Raw genomic sequence first — 19,445 nt, 5'->3', positions numbered from 1 at the left:
TTGATTATAACGGCGATTGCCAAGTTTAGAAGAGCTGCTATATGATATTATCACATTCACATCCTGCTTGCTTTGGCTAAGGGCCACTCACTCAATCCTGGATGCCAAGATACACCGGTGTGCTCGGAAGTGAGGCGGACAAGCGAGGGGAGTCTCAGATAACAAAAATCGCACTCCTTGTTGCCGCCTGTCCTCTCGCTCTGGAACATTAAGCGCACAATGTGTGGACAGCTCATCAGGGACGTGGCTCTATTCACATCTGATCACAGAGGCATAAAGTCCACAGGCATGCATTTGTTTTCCTGCATTGCCATTTATTATCATTTCTGCTGCTGCAGTTTTCATCTAGGGGCTGATTTTGTCCCTTTCAGCTTCGCCTGTAAACACCATAAATCACAATGAGCCTCGCTTCTCTCTCTAACACGCACTTTGGTAAAGGAAGCGCTAGACTGTTGCTGCTGCTCTATTCTAATTAAAGCCCTTATTTTTGAATATTTAACACCACCTTATTGCTGTGTATTCTATTATTTTCCATTACGCAGAATTTAGGAAATAGTCATGTTCTCTTTTCTGTCTTCCCCGAGTGTGAATCTCTCAGCGCCTTGTTGGAACAGAGAAATGTTTAATTTAACAATCGCGTGCAGCCCCTCGTCACATATTGCATGTCTACAAGTTGTGTCTGTGAAAGAATTTTTTTTTTTTTTTTTTTTTTTAATAATGACGAGAGGCTCGAGAAAGTAAAGTTAACCCAGTAATCAATTTTCATGAGAAAAAAAAAAAAAAAAAAGCAAAGCACAACCTCTGAGATTTATCTTGTGACCCCCGCCCCCCGGGCGAGGTCCTGAACTTGTTTTTGGAGGCATTGTGTTTTTGGAAGTGACACACAGCAGCAGGTCAGAGAGGACTTTTGTAAACAGTGTTGTGCTGATACCGGGGCCCAATTGCAGCTCAGTGGGTGAAGCGACATCCCTCTCTCACCCTGGTTCAGTGTGTGTGTGTGTGTGTGTGTGTGTGTGTGTGTGTGTGTGTGTGTGTGGTAGCAGTTGCCCTGTAAGCTTATCTCTATAAATGGATTTGTGTTGGTGCACTTGGAGATCTCAGTATGATGCTCTAATCTGATTGACCACAACCCTGGAGAGGTGGATGAGTCAAAGAGCCAAGTCTGTGTCTGTGTGTGTGTGTGTGTTTGTGTGTGTGTTTGTATAGAGGTCACACACAGATATCTGTCTGTCTTTGAGCTGCTATTTGTCACCTTGGTACGATGTATTCCCAGCTGAGCTTAGGGGCTTGTCAGGGAAATAACAGCTATGTGAGACTTTTGGTGAAACCTGCAGAAGTCCACGTGTTGTGCTTGGACAGTTGGACAGTATTCACCCAAATACAACATTACTTGTATGAATGCTGCGATACACACACACACACACACACACACACACACACACACACAGAGACCTAGCACCTGGCCCGTCAGCAGAGATCAGATATAGCGCCAGAGATGATTTGTCATTTCTGTGCGCTGCCCGTATGTGTTATGTTCCTGTGAAAAGGTTAGTTCATTTTGAATGTGAGGTGAGTTTTCACCTCATCTTATTAATGTTAATTTGAAAGCAGGCGTGGTTTTGCAGCCTGTGTTTATTTGCTGCAAACAGATTTTAGACAGTAGCTGTTACAGACTTCATGTGTTGGAAAAAAAACAACATACATTCTTTTATTTAATCTTTTTCCTGTTTTTTCTCTGTATGTTTATGGAGTCCCTTCCAGTTTTGTATATATGATGTAATATATATCATGTGACCCATGGCCCATTTGAGTAAACATTAGTTTCTAATTAAAGCCATCAGTCACAGCTTAATAAGCCTTTATAAAGGGTATCCTATCAGAAATTGTTGCCTGGTTTTTCTTTCTTTACTTACCTGCGAATGTTTTCGGCTGCCAAGTCAAACAGTCATATTGGCTATGTGAGCATTACCCATATTTATGTGGTTTCTCACATGCGCTGTCTTTATCTGCCTGTGAGAAAGTGATACGTAGCTGTAGACAGTCATGAAAGGCTGCTGCCTTCACCACATACTGTCGCTGACAGTGCTCCTGTTTCCCCTGCAAATAAACTCTGAAATAAACACGATAATGGTTGTGCTATTGTAGGTTAGAGAAGATCAGGAAATATGTTTTGGAGCGCAACCTGGAGAAGCTCCTTTTTGACAAGTAAAAAGCCTGTTATACCTTATTTCTTCTCTTCTCCTTCCACATCTTTCTTTTCTTACCTTTTTTCAAGTGTCCAGTGCCCGCTGGCTGGGTGGGACCGTCACCGTAGCAACAGACAGCAGTAAACCTGCCCAGTCAGTGCTGTGAGAGGGCACGCGTGTTGACCCTTTGTAGATGGACTCCAGCTTGTTCCAGCCACATAAGGGATATAACTTGATTATACACATACAAATCATCAGCTCTCATGTGTTGCTGTTTTCTCTTCTGATGCTGTCTCTGCGTTCGGCTGCATTACAGGAAGGTTCTTCTATTATTCAATAGTTTGCTTGATCTGATTCCACGCTGTCAGACCTCGTGTTATTTATTTATGAGCTTGAGATGATACATGATTTGAAACACTCCCTCGCAGAGCTTTTCAGGAACTTGGGTGTAAATCTAAAACTATTCACAGGAATAACAAAGGGATCTTATTTTTTATTATTTATTTTTATTTTTTATATAGTCTCCATCTTCATTCTGCTCTATCCCGCCTTCTGACTCTGTAGCTTGAGCCATTATTTGGCTGTCATGGAAATCCTCAAGCATGACACCTCATTTTCCAGGATGTCAGCGAGCAAATGTTGACTGCCTGTTTTTCATTGAGCTCCAGTGGGAGAGGGGCGGAGATGTGTCCATTCATTTATCACTACAGACTAGAAACAGGAGAAACGAGGAGAGAGGACCCCCCCTGCCCCTCCTCCACCACCACCACCATAACCACAACCACCACCTCCCTTCCCCACGTCCCTCCCTCTGCTCGGCTAGACGAGAGCGTCGCCATAGCAACCAGTCGGTATGCTCCCTGCCGCTGTCAGGTGAAAACCTTGCGTCTCCAAAATGTCAAAGTTGCGAGAGCAGGGACAAGGAGACTTGTGAGTCTGGTGAATTTTTTTTTCTTTTAGTTCTGGAAGAGGTTTCACGTTTTGAAGGATTTAATCTGCCTGTGAAAGTTTTTAATCCAGAATCCTTCAGCTGGAGGTAAAACCGTACTTACAAGGTTTCCATATGAAAACTCTCCATCCAGATTCTTTGGCTGCTCAGTGCTCCCAGGTAGATAAATTCTGCTCCTTGTCCTGTTTTTTTTCTCACAGTCCACTCCTCCCCTCATAAACCTCCTTTCAGACCTCCCCTGGGTGATAGCAGGGATTATATATGAGATGGCACCAACCTGCAATCTCTGCTGCAGTTTATGCACAGTACGTGTAGCAGTATTTTCTCACACAAACAGACCGAAATAGTAATATAATGATTTAAAAAAAGACATTTACTTTTGCAGGGATTAAAATAAATCTGTTGGTAATGAGACAAAAGGAGGTTTTATGTAAAACTATGCTCCAAATCTGAGCCGATATGCATATTTATTCCATCAGTAGAGTCAGAAATCAGGGGAAACTAAATTTTTTAGTTCGTAAATGAGGTTAGCCTCGATGCGAAGGGACACGCACTGTGAGTTAGTGTCTGCTGGATTTGGAAGACTGATTTGCATTGCAGGCACTTTATAAAATGTTATCCGCAAAAAATGAACTCATTGAACTCCTCTGACTAATTTAAAAGTCTTTTCTTCACCATGGTTACATTTTGTGACCATCTGCATATCACCCTCGGGCACCTTCTTAGCCACCATTACCACCATTCCTCCAGTGAGGAGAAAATGTTCGTACTTTCTTCTGAATTTTCTTTAAAGCTAAATGGCATCATCGTGTTTGAAGGGCAACTTATAGAGGAAAAATATATATACATATATATTTATGCTGCTTCACAATGCTCTAGGGTCTTAGTATTTCACAGCCTCCCTCTTTGGGGAAGCTGTCTTCTGTCTAAACTTCACTCTCTTCTGCTTCTTGCTACATACTGTTCTGGCTTAAAACAGGAACTGCATCACACCCTCCCCATCCTCCAGCTTCTCCTCCTCATGTGTTGCTTTGTCTTTGCCATCTTATTAATTGTCTAACATGCCGTCTGCCCTTCTCACTCTCTGTTTAACTAAAGGTGGCCAGCAGCATCCCTTTAAGACTCGCAGCGCTACTCTGCAGAAATTCAGGCTGAGCTGCTGGAGGAAAAGCACCGACGCCAATAACTCACCGCCGCCTTGATCCGGGGATCAGCTCTCCTCGCCGGGCTCAACACCTCCACCGTGTGTCCAACCTCTTGACTGAAGACGACAACAACAATGTGACCACTGGACCCGGTCAGCACCATGTGACCTGCTGTTATGGATCTGAGAATCAGCATACATTGAATCAACACTCATCCAGGTAATTCTTCCCACTGTGGCCTGCACACATAACACTGCATGAATGTATTCACTGTGTAGTACACTTATTATTAGTCTTAGTGATCTTTTTCGGGCTTTCAGTTGGACACAGCTGTCCTCCACTTGCACGGGGCTGATTTTGTTTAATCACAAGTTCACTGCACATTTTTTTGTGGCAATTCAGCCGCTTCCTCAAATTGGAGCTTTGTGGCTCCAGTGTGTTGTGTTAACTGGTAAAAAAAAAAAAGGCCCAAGAAAAAGGAAGTGTGTCAGTGGTGTGAAACTGTAGTGAGAACAGAAAACTGCACAATATAGTGTACAGTAGTAAAAACACCATTAACTTGACCGTGCACGGTGCAGCTAATTCAAACAAGCCATGCAGTGTAGCTGTGATTAGGACTCTGCTTTGTAGTTTGCACTGATATTCAGATCTCGTTTTGATAAGACGGTTACATTTTATTGTCTTGCGCTGTAAAAGGGCTTTTTATATTTTGTCTCTTGAGACTTTGACCCTCAACGTGAGACTAAAGTGCCTTTGCCGTTCCCTCGATGCCACACTTCCTACCTTTGTTGACATTACAGAGGCAGATTTTTGCGCTTAACAGCATATTCTGACCTTAAGTGGCAAGAATAATGAAGACAGCAGACTTACAGGTGTCACTGTATTAGGTAGGGTGGGAAAACAAAAGCAGATGGAAGTGATTGCAGACATCATCCTGTTATTACAGCCTATGCTTGGTGGCTAATAGGAATTTCACTGAATGAATGTCGCCTTTAGCAGTTTTGTAGCTGCAAAAATACTTTTGACTTCTCCTGTGCTCAACAATCCCCTGCATTGTTGTGCAATTCAAATATTTTAGTCCCCACCAAGCTGTTTAATGATTTGTGGAGGTGTGTGGCCATGATAAAGTAAGGACAAAGGGAACATACAGTAGATGGAGGAATGGAAAACAAAGCCCAAAGTCTAAGACGGGAAGGAAAGAGAAAGCAGAGGAGATCATTTGTGAGTGTGTTTGTGTTGAAATGTGTGGTTAAATCGCTGTCTGCCCAGCTGTGTGTGTGTGTGTGTGTTTATGTGTGTGTGTACGTGTACGTATCTTATCCAGGGGTTTTCTTTTTGTCAGGATTGTGTGTGTGTGGCAGTCTCGCTCCCATTTCCCCTCTGGAGCAAAGCAGTACAGGAAGGCTGGCTGGTTGGCTGGCTGCACAGGAAAGGAAACAGTCTCTATCTAACAGCAGATGGAGGACAGCATGTGCTTACACTGCAAAAACACACACACACACACACACACGCACACACATACACAGGCATGCACACATGGAGTCCTACACAACGCAAGAAACTATGTGCGAGTACAGTAGCTTTTCTTGGTGTGGAGTGCGACCCAGATTGCACATCACAAATGTCAGCTGTGGAGAATCCGAACTTTTCGTAGAGCTCTAGCTGAATGAGGCAGATAGAGGACACTTTTGAAATGTTGTCATAATAGCAAGGACATTTCTTCTCTGGCTGGAAGGTTGTTTTGCCCTTTCTCTCTTTTTTTCTTTTTTTTTTTTTTCTTACAAACCTTATTTTCTCCCTCCCTCATTGTATTTATACTCTACATCGTGCTGCAGTCCCCTGTTGCTCTTCACCCTTCAAATTTCTATTTACCACTGAAGAACAGACCTGGGTCAAAATGTATTTGCGCACAGGATTTAGTTTTCACTTGCATTTGGAGTGTTGGCAAGATTTTGTTCACTAAACTGGAAAAAAAAAAAAAACTTGATTATGTAAGATATGAAAATGACTTTCAAACACTGACAACTTTTTTTTCAGTGACCCCAATCTGTGTCTGGAAAAAACAGTCAAGTATTATAGATTCAGCTCTAGAGTTTAGAGCTCAGATTTTGACCCTTGTGTCACCTCTGCCGCTTGCAGGTCAAACACATTTGTCTGTTGTTGAGGTTTAGTGATGTGACATACTGCCTGTTGTGTATGTCCATGATTTCTGATGCCCTGTCATGCCTCCATGCCTCTGTCAAGAACTATTAGGGACGGGACAGGCCTCCCCCCAGCATGCTGGCCTGTCTCGCAGCAGTGTGTGAAGACTGGATGTTGTGCTTCCTTTTTCCAAGAGGGCAGCGAGTTCTCCAAGAGGCCTTCAACTTAAGCTCGTCATTTGCTCTCCGTATGGTCTGTGTGTGTGTGTGTGTGTGTGGGTATGTGTCCTTTCTCATTCTTGTAATAAGACTGCCTAGGAGAGAGGACAATGAGGCTCACTATGGTGCCCAAGGCCCCAGTGAATGACTCATATTCCTATAGAATTCAGGCAGAGAGAGCAAACAACAAGGTTACACAAGCTTAATCAACAAAGTGCTGCTCATAATGTGCTCTGCAGGGGCCGTGATCCTGCGAAAGGATTGTGAAAATGTGTCAGGTTGGGGTTTGGGTTTGGGTAACATAATTACTGTGCTTCCACTTCCAGTTTCTCTGAGAAGGCAGGCCGCTGTTTAGATCAGCAGTCACTGCACCCTCCTCTGTGAATCTGGACTAAGCCATGAAAATAGGAGTTGTTTTTGTTTTTCTACATGTTTGTCAAACCTGTTGTTGCCAGGTGTGTGATAAGGAAATATAAAGGGGCTGTTATGGCGGAAAATGAAGTGTGATAGTGCATACTTGCTATGGCAACCGGAGCTGTGCGACAGTTAAAATCTTGCTTCCCATGCAGACAAGCCGGGGACATTTCAAGAGCCAGAAGACACAGTCCTCGTATCCCTTTATTTTAAGACTGACAGGAGGGTTTTATAGTCTGTGTCTGCACCGCGCAGACAGGTCTGCTCTATCTCTGCATAGCAGCAGAGGCAGCGTGGGCTGCTCGCTCATCCCTTCTGGTCCCACATCTCCTCTCCTCTCTTCTTCCTTCTCTTTTCCTCCCTCAGAGTCAAGTGGCTTTTTGTTCTCCCGCAGCAGTGCTTATCACTTGTTTCTCCACCGCTGCCCCCCTCCCTCTCCTCCTTCTCTTCCCCATCCTTCACTCAGGGAATGAAAGGATATTTTGGGGGATAGATCTTGTCTGTCCTGTGAGGACCCCAAAGGAGTACGGTTATCTTTGTCCTTCTCCTTGTCTGAAAGGGGGGGGGGGTTCTATGCAAGCCCCCCCACTCTATGACAGCCAGGTCTGTTTAGCTCCTGTTCCTGCATCAGCACTGATGTTAAATAAATCTAACGCCAGTAGAAAAACTTTGTGGATTGTCATCATTACAGGCACTGACACTGCAATTTATTCTCATTCCTTTGAGTGAAGTGGGTTTCTTTGTCCCACAGGATTTCTCAATTGCCTGTTATTTCTCCGCTTGAATGACATGACATAAAAATGAGCCATACACTCTCAGGGGAGACAGTGTGGTTGGTTGTAATGCTTTCTAAAATCAGGCCTCCAGACGGCTTCTGAGTCAGCTGTTATGATTCTGCACAGAACTGCGTTTTAATCTGTTTAATCCCTTTTATTGACCATAAAACTAAAAGAGAACCTCTGACAAATTTATGGTCAGCTTTAAGAGGTGATTTACCCATAATGTGAGCACCAGTCATCGTTTTATTTATTATTTCAGATTTTGTTCTGATGTGTAAGCTGAATTTAGGTAATACCGGAAGCTTTTAATTAGAAAGGGTTGCTAACACTTTGTGCTAACGCATTGATTCCTGGTTGTGAATGCACTAACACAAACTAAAAAAGTAACCACACAGTCTAAACACATATCCACAGTAAAGATATGTTACAAATTGTAAGAAAAACCGGAGAAGTTCAAAGGGAAACTTGGTATTTGTCTATCCGGGTCTCATTCTCATATTTTTGTCCATTATGACTATTGTTGATGATAAAAATTCTGACCTACATAGCCATAGTTGGAAGCACACTTATTTGCTTTCTTGCCAAAAGTTAGATGAGAAGATCAATACCACTCTTGTATTTGTGAGCTATTAGCTTAGCTTAGCATAAAGACTGGAAGTAGGGGAAAGCGGTTAGCAGCTAGCCAGTGACTGTGAAATCTCACAAAGCCTTGACTGCACCAAAACATTGTTTTTTACATTTCAGTTTTTGTAAACAAACAAGATGTAATTACTGAGCTTAAGAGGCTGGTGGTTTGTAAACTCCCAAGTAGCAGAAAAAAAGACAGTACAAACAGTGCAGCTTTTTAATTGACTGCCACTATACATTAAAGGGAGACTTCAGTTGTGGCTAATTACTCATTTTACCAAGTTTTGCAAACAGTTACAGGTTTTGTTTGTGTTTTTGGACTCAAAAAGAAGTGTGTGAGATTGGAGGAAAAAAAAACCTACAATTATAGTTAATAGTCATAATGGACAAAAACATGAGAAAACCCTGAGGTTGACAAACATCCGAGTTGTCCTTTTTAATGGAAAGAATGCAGGTCAGACATGTACTTAGACCTCTAAAAGGTCCCCTACAGGTGCTCACCTTGTATACACGAGAGAACTCATTAGTTTACCAACATATGTTATTTTGTCCTCCCTGTAATGGCCCTACAAGTTGAGCGGTATATTTCCCATATGTCACCATGCTGACATGTCCCCAGTTTTATAGACAATCCTTTCTTCTGTCTTCCTCTCAACATGTCTCTCACACTGGTACCTGTTCATCGCAGAGTGCCCGTAATCACAGAGCGCTGGGTGATAATGAGAAGTGTCACAACGCCGGTTTCGTCACTTTCAGCCCAGCTGCCACTCATTACGCCGGCCATCGACGGCTCCGATTCCAAGCCATAATTGCTCTGCCTCTGAATAATTGAAAGAGGGGACAAGGTAAATCCCAGAGGTGTCAGGGTGGGAGAAAGATGGATGCCTCTGTGTTCACCGCTGTCAGGTTGGGAGGTGTAAGGGGCTGGGAGGACATGATCAGACCCTCACTGGGAGATTGTCTCCCCCGCACACACACGTGTTGTGGATGATGGACCACTAGCAGAATGATTTCTGGCACGGTGGTCCTCAAACAGGCCCTGGCACATGTATTTCCCATGGATCCTTGCTGTAGCGTTTGTCGATTTGTGGGTATGCATTTGTCCTCGTGTGTGCGTTTTCCATGCCAAACCGCCAGGCAGTGTAGCTTTGCATGCCAATAGTTAGCAGATTTGGTGCAGAAACGTATGCATGTAGTGTGTCTGTGCAGGCGTGTAAATCTGTGGATCAGCAGTGATTAAAAGACCTACTGGCTCCTTGGAAAAATATTAACTGTGAGTGTGTGTGTGTGTGTGTCTGTGTCTGTGTGAGACACACTTGCAGATACACAGCCGTGCAAACACACAGACTAAATGACACTCAAACAAGCCGACCAAGTGTAAGATCAGATGTGATGTTTGCTCGTGCAAACCAGACTAGAGTAAATATTTACTGCCAATTACACTCTTGGTTTCCATGCTTCACTAGAATCTGACAGTAGCTTCTAAATGCTATAAAAGACATTAAGTTCTACGCTAAATGAGTGCTGCTCTCAAATGTTACAGTTATGGCTGGAATGTTTTTAAGAGGATTATCAATAATCGCTTCTCATCTAGCACCGTGTTATTTTTAACTAATATGCAGCAGCTAAAAGCTCTTATTTCCAGTGAGGACTACTACTAATGGCAGTGCTTTCAGGGTCAGACACAGTGGCCGCCATATCTCAGTCAACAGGATGTTATGGCCTGAACCTGGCAACCAACCTCAGTCTTTTTTTCTTTTCTTTTTTTTCTCCCCTGGCAGTGGCTAATGTGGTTTTCTCTTTGTTTTTTGTTTTTTTTATAGAGTAAATGTTTCTCCGCTGCATGCAAACCAAACACCAGCACACATACACTAAGCACATATGCATTTTCTCACACGTTCAGCTGAGATCTCCGTGGGAGATGCTATACATTTGCTCCCATAGAGGTGGAGGGCTGACGCTGCAGAGCGGAGCCAGCGGGTCTCCAAGGTCATTACCACTGCCACAGTGTCTCGGCGCCCTGGGAAGGAGGCAGGAATTGATTAATGACAATGCTAGGAGCGCAGGAGGGGAGGAACCCAAAGTGGCAAGAAAGTAGTGCTGCAGAGGTAGAGTTGTTACTGTAAAATGCTGCTATAGACAGCACTAGTGCGAGATACCGCAGAGTGTGCCACACTACTACAAATGCTTCTAGTAATAATAATAATGATAATAATAATGATGATAATAGCACTCTTTATTATTCTCCAATGAAAAGATTCTGAAATTCCAAGTTCAGACTGCCACAGCGATTCAGCATGAACAGACTCATTCTCTGCTGACATGACTGAAACCAGTGAAGTGGCATTTTGTAGATGTAGATTGTACAGGTGGTCCTTGGCAGAGCAGGTTAGTTATGTTACTCATTACAATAGTTATATTCACTCAGACCTGCTCCTTTTTTAAAGGTACCAACAGCTTCAGAGCCTGCACGCCCACATGTTGCATCAGCTGTTTAACAGGAAAACAGCCTATTGCCTTTCACGTCAGCCTCCGACTCGTAATGCCCAGTCGGAGATATCAGGAATTTCAGATGCCTGTTGGCAGTAAGAACTACAGACGTTAAATCACAATAAAAACCAACGTTAACACTATTACAGTCGGTTATGCTAATTCCAGAGGAGCTAGACACGGTTTGTGTCTGGTCTCACCTGGTAACAAACATGTAAGCAGCGTATGATTTATTTGAAGTTCTGTCCTTTGCAATAACACAACAGGTTCAGAAAGTTGCATCTCAAAATAGTTTTGTTACCAACTTGGTTTCATATTCGTTATAGCGTGGCCACAGGTTTTGCTTCTTCCCACAGTTAGCAGGGTTGTCTTTTTAATTATCACTACCTAAACTAAACTGACTTACACATTCATACTAAACAGCAGATCTCCTGATGTAAATAAATTACATAATACAAACTTGCATTTCGGCACGTAAAGCTTTCCTAGTTTAATTTAACTTAATCCAGTTGTCAAGCATATACAGTACATTGAAGTATTATGTACACTTCCATGTGCCGATTTACTTGTTTAATTGGTTCTTCAGTTAGTGTTTTTTTTAATATCTCTAGTTGTGTTTAACATGATTCCCAAACACTTTTCACCCCATGCTTTTTACCCAACTGTCAGGAGCTATTAAGTCAGACAAAAGGTTGGATTGATATCAGGTTTTCAGTGTGTCTGTCCTGGGTTTTTCTTTTTTTTTCTTTTCTTTTTTTTAATTAAGGCGACTTGTTCAACATCCTACAGGTGCCACGTTAATGGCAATGTTACCATGGGAACACATCATGAGGAACAGCGGTATAAACGCAAAATAAAAAATCTGCATTTTCCACAGTGTAATCTTTAAAATCTTTAGAAAACTGGCTCCTGGGGTTTCATTTGAAATACTGAAAATATGTGCAATGGAGTGCACTGTGACACAGTCTGAATGTAGATTTATAGATGTTATCTGCGGAACCGAATCAGCAGGAATGGAGGGGGTACATTTAGAGAGGGCAACACTGAACACCTTGTCCAACTAGGTTACACTGCATAGGAAGCGGTCGCACATCTGTGTGAGCAGATGGACACCCCAGCTTCGTCTCCACAGTCAAGGCTGTGAATGTAGTGCGCTGTCCTTTAAATAGCTAACCCGACCCAGGTTTACACACTGCAGTTCCCCAAAGGCAGAGGCAGAGGCAGAGACAGAGATGCGGTGACACGAGGACGACCTACTCAAATAGAAAGCGTGAACTTGTTCAACATCCTGCAGAGTTCTGCTCAGAACTGACTGACATAGAACTTGACCCTGCGATTATTGTTTTCTTTTAGAGGGTCTTATGACGTTCTTCACATTATATACCCAAACACATAAAAACATAAGAGCACTCATGTGACTTTGTGTTGCATTTCAGTTAAGTTGGGATGAAGAAGAAGAAGAAGAAAAAAAAAAAGAAGATGGTTAGCATAGTTACAAAAACAAACACAGTGCAGCCTGCAACCAACACATGACTTGATATCGCACAGATCAGCTGTCTCATAGCATCGCTCTATAAATAAAGCTTCTTTATTTTACTCACAGGTCATTCTGTGGTAGCACCACAAGAAAGCAGTTAGCGCAGTTGCTTCATCACGTTTTTAAATTGAGAGATGTAAGAGAAGAAGAGAGAAATGTAGAGTGTATTGAACCTGATGAAGCTAACTGTCTCCTGGCTGTAGCTTCATTTATCTCACAGACATAAGAGTGGTATTGAGCTTTTTATCTAATTCCTTGCAAGAAAGCAATAAACTTACCCTCTAAAATATCAGTTTTATACTGCCTAATTAAAAGCATATAATGCAATCTGTATCTGATTATGAATTATAAACACTTGCTTAGGTTGATCAGTTTTAGGCAGGGACAAAAACATGTTTGAAACACAGCAGTGAGGAAATGCATAGACGGCTTTAGGCTTTTGGTTTTTTTTTTTTCTTCTAATAAACCATCTTGCAGGTTTCAGTTTATAAAAACATAAATAAATAAATAAAACGTTGCGGCCTAAAGGATAAACAGTCTGGCAGCTTTTTGCTCAGAGGACACAATGTACCTACTGCCCGCTCACCCTGTCACATCGCCCCTACACCCACTACCCATTTTCCAAATTCCCCAGCTGATGTATTTGAAGAGACAGAGAGACTCTGTGCCCAGAGAAACCATGTTCAGTGGAACTGACAGTGCTCTGTCTATGGGAAGACATGATGCCAAGGAACACCGCGTTTCCTGTCAGAGGCAAAGACAGCCAATTTCTCTATCTTATCTTCTATTTGTAACAAGCTTGTCCTTTCTGAGGGTTGGGTGTCTGGGGCTAATTAGTGAGACAATAGTGGAGAACTGCAGGGGTATCATTATGTCACCTCAGGGTTTTTTTTTTTTTTGTTTTTTTTTTAACCCAGGCTAAAAGAATGACAGAGCAGGGAAGCACACCACAAGGAAAACACAAATCCACAGAGAGGGATAGCTCATTCTCCAAAACAAAACACTGTCAGGGGAAAAAAATGATCAGCGTCTTGGTTTGGGAATACAAACGACACGGCTCACCATGAGTCACAATTCCCACACTGATATTTTTTCATCTTTGGAGCGAGGATGAAGAAGCGAAGAGGCTCGCAGCGGCCTGATTGTCTTTTTCTGTTGCCTGTCTGTGTATTGTGACATGACCGTATCCGTGCATGTACGTGCCCACGTTTTTGTTTACCTGCTGTGAGGTACGCGGGTTTTCAGAGGTGGCAGGTTGTAATCAGTGGAGACAGATCTGTGAGTCACACAGTGCACACCAGGTGCTGGAGGGTCTCTGTGAACACATAACAGTGTTGTCACTTACAGAGCTGTATGTAGGCAGAAACAGGCTGATGTGGCTGAAAACAGTTTCATAATGTTATTACAAATGGATGCAGAATGACATATTAAATAATCAGATTGATGTTTAAGGTTTAAGTTGCTGTGGACGTTAGCAGGAAATCTAACGTGAGATGTTCAAGGTCTGTGGCTCTTGGTGTTTTGTGTGGAAGGCGGTCATCTGGCTCTTAGTGTGTATGCATACGGTAAACTTTCACTTTGTGCGAGTGCACTAATGAAACACACTTGATCAGCTGTATAAAAACAAGTTTTCCATCTACACAGATGCAGAGCTAACGGCTTTCTAACTGGCTAATGCAAAGACAGGGAACATTCATGAAAGCAAAAAAAAAAAGATAAAATATACATTTCTCTCTTTTGGTTGCTGCTGACATTGTCTTAAAAGAAAGCACGGGACTTGTGATTTTGTTGATCAGATATGTAAACTGTAGCAGAAAAAGTTAATTTCAGTACAGTCTAGGATAGGGTCAGATTTTTTCAAGTCTACCTTAAAACAATAATCACATGCTCATATATACAATAAATGATTTGTCCTGGTGGCGTAGGTGTTGTGGCTCCGCTGCCAATCGTGGCCCCCAACATCCAGCCAGGGACCTTTTTGTTATTTCATTCCCCGTCCCTCTGTTACCAATTATTTCCATATCATCTCTCCACTACCGGCTATCTAATTAGGAATTTTAGAAAATCGTTATTGGTTGCTGTAATAATTTCCTCCTGCCCATACGGCTGTGGAGAGAATCTTTCCTAATGCAACTCCAGTGTAAAAGATCGGGTGACAAGATCCTCCGTCATTGTTCAGTACAAAGATGCACATGTTCGGCCGAAGCTAAAATGAGGCCTCAGCAGTCAGAGTTACACAAATCAAGTCTGAATCATTCAAAGTTACAGCCTCTTTTGTTCAAATCTTCCTGTTTTGTTAGTCTCTCTGCTGCAGGACTAAAAACACTGTACATATCCACTTGATTTGGCTCTTGCGTTTGAATCGCACTGAGGGGGTTGCTTCACAGAATGATCAATAACCGACCAATAACTGATTCAATGTACATAAGGGCATGTGAGTGTTGTGTATTATATGGTGATCCTGTCTACTCAGTCTGCAGCGCTTCAAGTTGAGAGTGATTCTCATTCCCTACAGTATTTGTAGTGTTAGAGCTTTGGTCCAGGATACTGACCCACAATGAGACCATTAATTAACTATGCCTGTGTAACCCAGGACATACATACCACTGAAATAACTGGCTGGCCAGTACAATACCCTTCTCCGAGGCTACTTGCAAATGTCTCCTATCGGAAAATAAGGACGCCGCGGAACTTCCCCCGAGCTGACATCTCCCATGACCTATTTTCATTATGGCTGATGGTTGGTGACTATCTGCGGCGTGCTAAACGGAGGAAGAACAATAGACAGATGAGAGCGCACACAATGTGATGATGTTTGCTCAGAGTCTGACCCTAGCTAAATGATGACTAACGCTAATAGTCTAATTTGAGACTTGTGGCCTGGGCCGGTTTATGCCGAGTGAGGAGAAATAGCGAGAAGGCGATTAGATACCCGGAGGAATAGGGAGAAGTGTTATTTATAGTTGTACGAGGGACATTTCCACATAGAGACAGAAGAAGGGAAGTTGGTGAACTCCTCCGAGATGCTGAAGGGGTCAGGCTGGAGAGCACAGCCGTGACAAGATGGGAAAAGCTGGAGAGTTAGGGGATGAACAGGCTGTGGTCCCCCAGGAGCAGTTGAGCAGGGGGCGGGGGCCAAATCATGACAGGGTGACATCTCCAGTGGTGATGGGGAGCCAGGAACTGGGAGGCATTTACAAGAAGCAGCAACACTTTACCACAAGGTACAGCCGTAGGGCTAGCTGTGAGCGCTCTGCTGGGTGTCCCTGTTATGCCACTGCGCGGGCGCACACACACACACACACACACACACACACACACACACATAAACAAACAAAGCATACATAAAATTCAATGCAGCTTGTGCAGCGGAAAGTCCCAAATGGCACCATGAGTGTATTTCCACATCACAAAAAACCTCAAGTCTTGTACACACAGTCCTACTCTAAGGATTCATACACACTGTACTCTACTAACTCAGCTCAATATCCTCCCCCTCACCCAAGCCTGTGACATTTGCAGAGGGAGCCTTAAAGAGGGGGAATAAAGAGGGAGGAGAACTGGAGAAAGAAGGGAGGGGGGGGCGTTCTTCTTCCTCTCCTCTCTACTCTCATTAGAATTCTCTCATCAGTCTTCCCCACGGAGCGGTGGCTTGACATGTCAGGGTTTATTAATCGCTCCAGGAAATATTATTGACCTGGACCTTCTGCTCGCTCTCTCCTCCCTGCTGCAGTCAGTGTCTCTGCTCTGCTGCCTCCACATTCCTCCGGTGTCCTGCCTGGACACATTACAGGACACTGCGGCACAGCGTGGAGGCTTCAACACACAGTGTCTTCATTGACTATGCACTTGGCCTAGGCTTTCTTTTCACTGCAGCTGCAAAGCACCACACACACACACACACACACACACACACACACACACATACCCACACACACACCTGCAGCCTTGGGGAGACAAAGCACGCTCTGCTCTGCTTCATTATGGGGTGAGAGCAGCTCTGTTCAGATGCGCTTTGCTGAGATTCCAACTTTTTAGAGAGCTTTTGGTGAGAAAAAGGAAGAAAAAAAAAAAAAAAGACCTTTAAAACTGCAAACATCCCAAGGCTTATTGGTTTTCGAATCTTACCAGTAGCTTGAAATAGAATAGAGATGCTTGAATCAAAGTGATGTGAGACCCGTTCTGAATGCTCAAGCGCAAGAATTGATCGGTGATACTCCCTCCTCTGCATTCCTCTACAAGGAGAAAATGAGGGGATGATCAGAGGCAATCAGCTGAGACTCCTGGACGTCGTTGTGTCTAGGGGGCTCTGGGCAGAGCTCATAGTGCTGTGGGTGTTGACGTGCGTGTGCGTGCGCCTTTGGCATGTGAACGAGTGTTTGCGTTGGGGTGATGTTATCAAAGAGGAGTGGGGGAGATGGCATCAGGGTGTAGGTGTTAAGCCCCTTGCTGATTTTAGATGTGAACTCTCCCTGATCTGATACATCCAGTTCAGCGTGGCTTAAGCACTCATTTGTAGATCAATGTCAGCTGACATCCAGGCCTTTAGTTTGGCATGCATGACGTATGCATGCGTGCTTTCTAACATATAGCACGCTAAGACCCTACACATGCTATATCCTGGATATCACACATTTCACTATGGCATTGCCACGGAAACAGCAGAAGGAAAACAGCTGTTGTCAGCTCTAAGTGGCATTTACTCGAGTTGTCTTTCCTCAATCTGATAAAACGAAGATTAAAGCATGAGCATATGCTTTATAAGGCTTTTTAGGACATTCAGTTGGGGTTGTTGTTTCTGGACACACATAACCGTCGCTCAAACCTCACATGTCACCCTTTTTCTTTAGATACAAATTTTGATTAGAAATTTGAACGTGTATTTCTCCCCCCCCCCCCCCCCCCCCCTGGCCTCTTTGCAATTTTTTTCTCAATGGGTTTGATGAGGAAGTTGACTTGTTTTTCAAAGATTGGAGCATTGTGCCTCCGTGTGGACACGTCGGGCATTACACCATGGGCTTTATGACAGGACTAAAGAATGACCAGGATATGAGTGTGTTGTTCCATTGTGTCTCCGTGAACTTTGCACCGATGAGCACATTCCTGCGAGCAGCAGTCATGAATAAAGTAATATGCCTTAGATCTGTCAATAGTTTTTCTATTCCCTTGAATGGTGATATTATCCAGCGGCCATGTTCTCATGAATCTTGACTTTGCAGACATGTCTGGCACTAAATTTAATATCCGTCTTCGTTTTGTTTTTCTGCAGTCACAATGGTCCTGCTTCTGTTCTTTGTGGCAACCACAACGACATCCAATTCCACCGGCAATGGCAACCATACACAAGGTAAGAACAATAACGAGGGCAATGCACCTCGACATGTGAGACTGAATCACACTGAACAATTTGCGACGGCAACAAAATACCATCGCTACCCACTGCAGTCATCACTTTTCCCTAAGATATGATTATTCTGTATGTTCTGCCGCGCATGCATCTGCTTGATAATAGCTTTTTCTACAGCCTTGTTATTACCGGATCACAATGAACTTCTGCAGCCCTGGACAGTAATTTACGGCTTATTGTCTGTCTTTATAAACACAGCTAATAGCTGGCTGTGTGGCTGTGACTCTTGGCTGAGTCTCCATTCTTAGACCCTCTCATTTTCTGTTAGACATGCCGACAGGACAAAATGGGCTGATACTTATCTCTGTAGACAAAATACAACCGAAGCCAGTTATTAAATCAGTCCTGTGGCCAGAGGAGAACACGGAAGGTGTGTTGCTGTGCCAAGTATTGATTTAGTTTTATCACTTCATGCAATAAGCACATGGTTCAAACCTATGAATGCAGCCAAGCATTTGTACACACAAACATATGCCCCCCCACCCCCTTCCTGCTTCTTTGTTGACGTTGCTCCCTGACCCCCTGGCTCTGCCTCTCCTTTTTTCCGCAGAAGACGTTACATCCTCCAGCCAACACATCCTCCCCACCGTGCTGGTCCTGTCCCTGCTGCTGCTCATCTTTGCACTGCTAGCCTGGTACTTCCTCAGGTAAAAAAAAAAAAAAAAAAAAAAAAAAAAAAAAAATTCCCACCCAGCAAAGACGCACCCACCCCCCACCCTCACTGAATGGCTGTGAGCCAGATTCGGAGGCAGAGCTCAGGGTGACAAACACTTCCTCCTTTAGTCATTGAGGCGGAGCCCTGTCAGGAAGTACTGCTAGCTGACTCCCTTTCACACTTAGTGAGAAGAGAACAGGCTGTGACAGTGGACGCAGACACACAGCAGAGGAGAGAGAAGAAGAAATTCTGACCCACATTTGGACTAGAGTGCTGTCTTTCCAAGACATCAGCTAATGAGAAAGAGTAGCTTCTCAAGCTTCAGATGGTGGGATGGATAGACTTTTGTTCATGGCTACTTAGATCATTTGACAGATATTGTGATGATTTGTGTTGCTGCACTGAAAACATGTTATTTTACCAGGACTAATCTGAAAACTAATCTTGTGATCTTACATTTGGTGCCATTGTTTTTTGGGTTTTTTTCTTCTTCTAAATTTTATTGTATCTTTTCCTGGCAGGTTAAAAAACCAGAAAAAACCAGTTGTCACAACAGTTGACAAGAAGATACCAAATGGCATCCTGGAGGAACAAGGTAACGTTGTTGTAAACTGAACATTATTAGAGACAGATTGTTGATTGTGAGAGCAGCAGGCTGGCAGTCAAGAGACATAGTCTGATGGTAATAGAGAGGTACAGAGACATGAGTCAAAGGAAAAGAAGGAGGTTTCAGACTGTGGGAGGTGAACAAGAGGCATCAGCTTTATATTTGAAACTCTAAGTTGCATGTTGTCCCATCATTGTCATGTACAACCACAGACTTCCTGTGGTTGAAGTGAAAAACAAACCCGTGTGTTATCATCACCGAACTTTCATAGCTTTTTGACACTGTTGTC

General features: G+C 43.4%; 1 protein-coding gene across 2 annotated transcripts in view; it reads left to right on the top strand.

Annotated features, from left to right (window-relative positions):
• Positions 1-19,445, top strand: part of LOC111220165 (receptor-type tyrosine-protein phosphatase epsilon-like) — a 54,698-nt gene that overhangs the window by 21,993 nt on the left and 13,260 nt on the right. Inside the window, exons 2-5 of one of the 2 annotated variants that reach the window (XM_022743158.1) lie at positions 4,234-4,499; positions 17,757-17,834; positions 18,445-18,541; positions 19,071-19,144. In XM_022743158.1, the coding sequence (XP_022598879.1) occupies positions 17,762-17,834; positions 18,445-18,541; positions 19,071-19,144 (244 nt within the window). In that variant the 5' untranslated portion in view covers positions 4,234-4,499; positions 17,757-17,761. Of the gene's footprint in view, positions 1-4,233; positions 4,500-17,756; positions 17,835-18,444; positions 18,542-18,747; positions 18,878-19,070; positions 19,145-19,445 lie in introns of those variants that run through there. The other variant, XM_022743159.1, reaches the window with a different exon arrangement.

This window comes from Seriola dumerili, unplaced genomic scaffold (assembly GCF_002260705.1).
Source record: "Seriola dumerili isolate Sdu_G_001 unplaced genomic scaffold, Sdu_1.0 BDQW01000068.1, whole genome shotgun sequence".
Taxonomy (NCBI): Eukaryota; Metazoa; Chordata; class Actinopteri; order Carangiformes; family Carangidae; genus Seriola; species Seriola dumerili.
The sequence above is the reverse complement of the archived record's forward strand: the minus strand, read 5'-3'. Positions and strand labels throughout refer to the sequence as shown.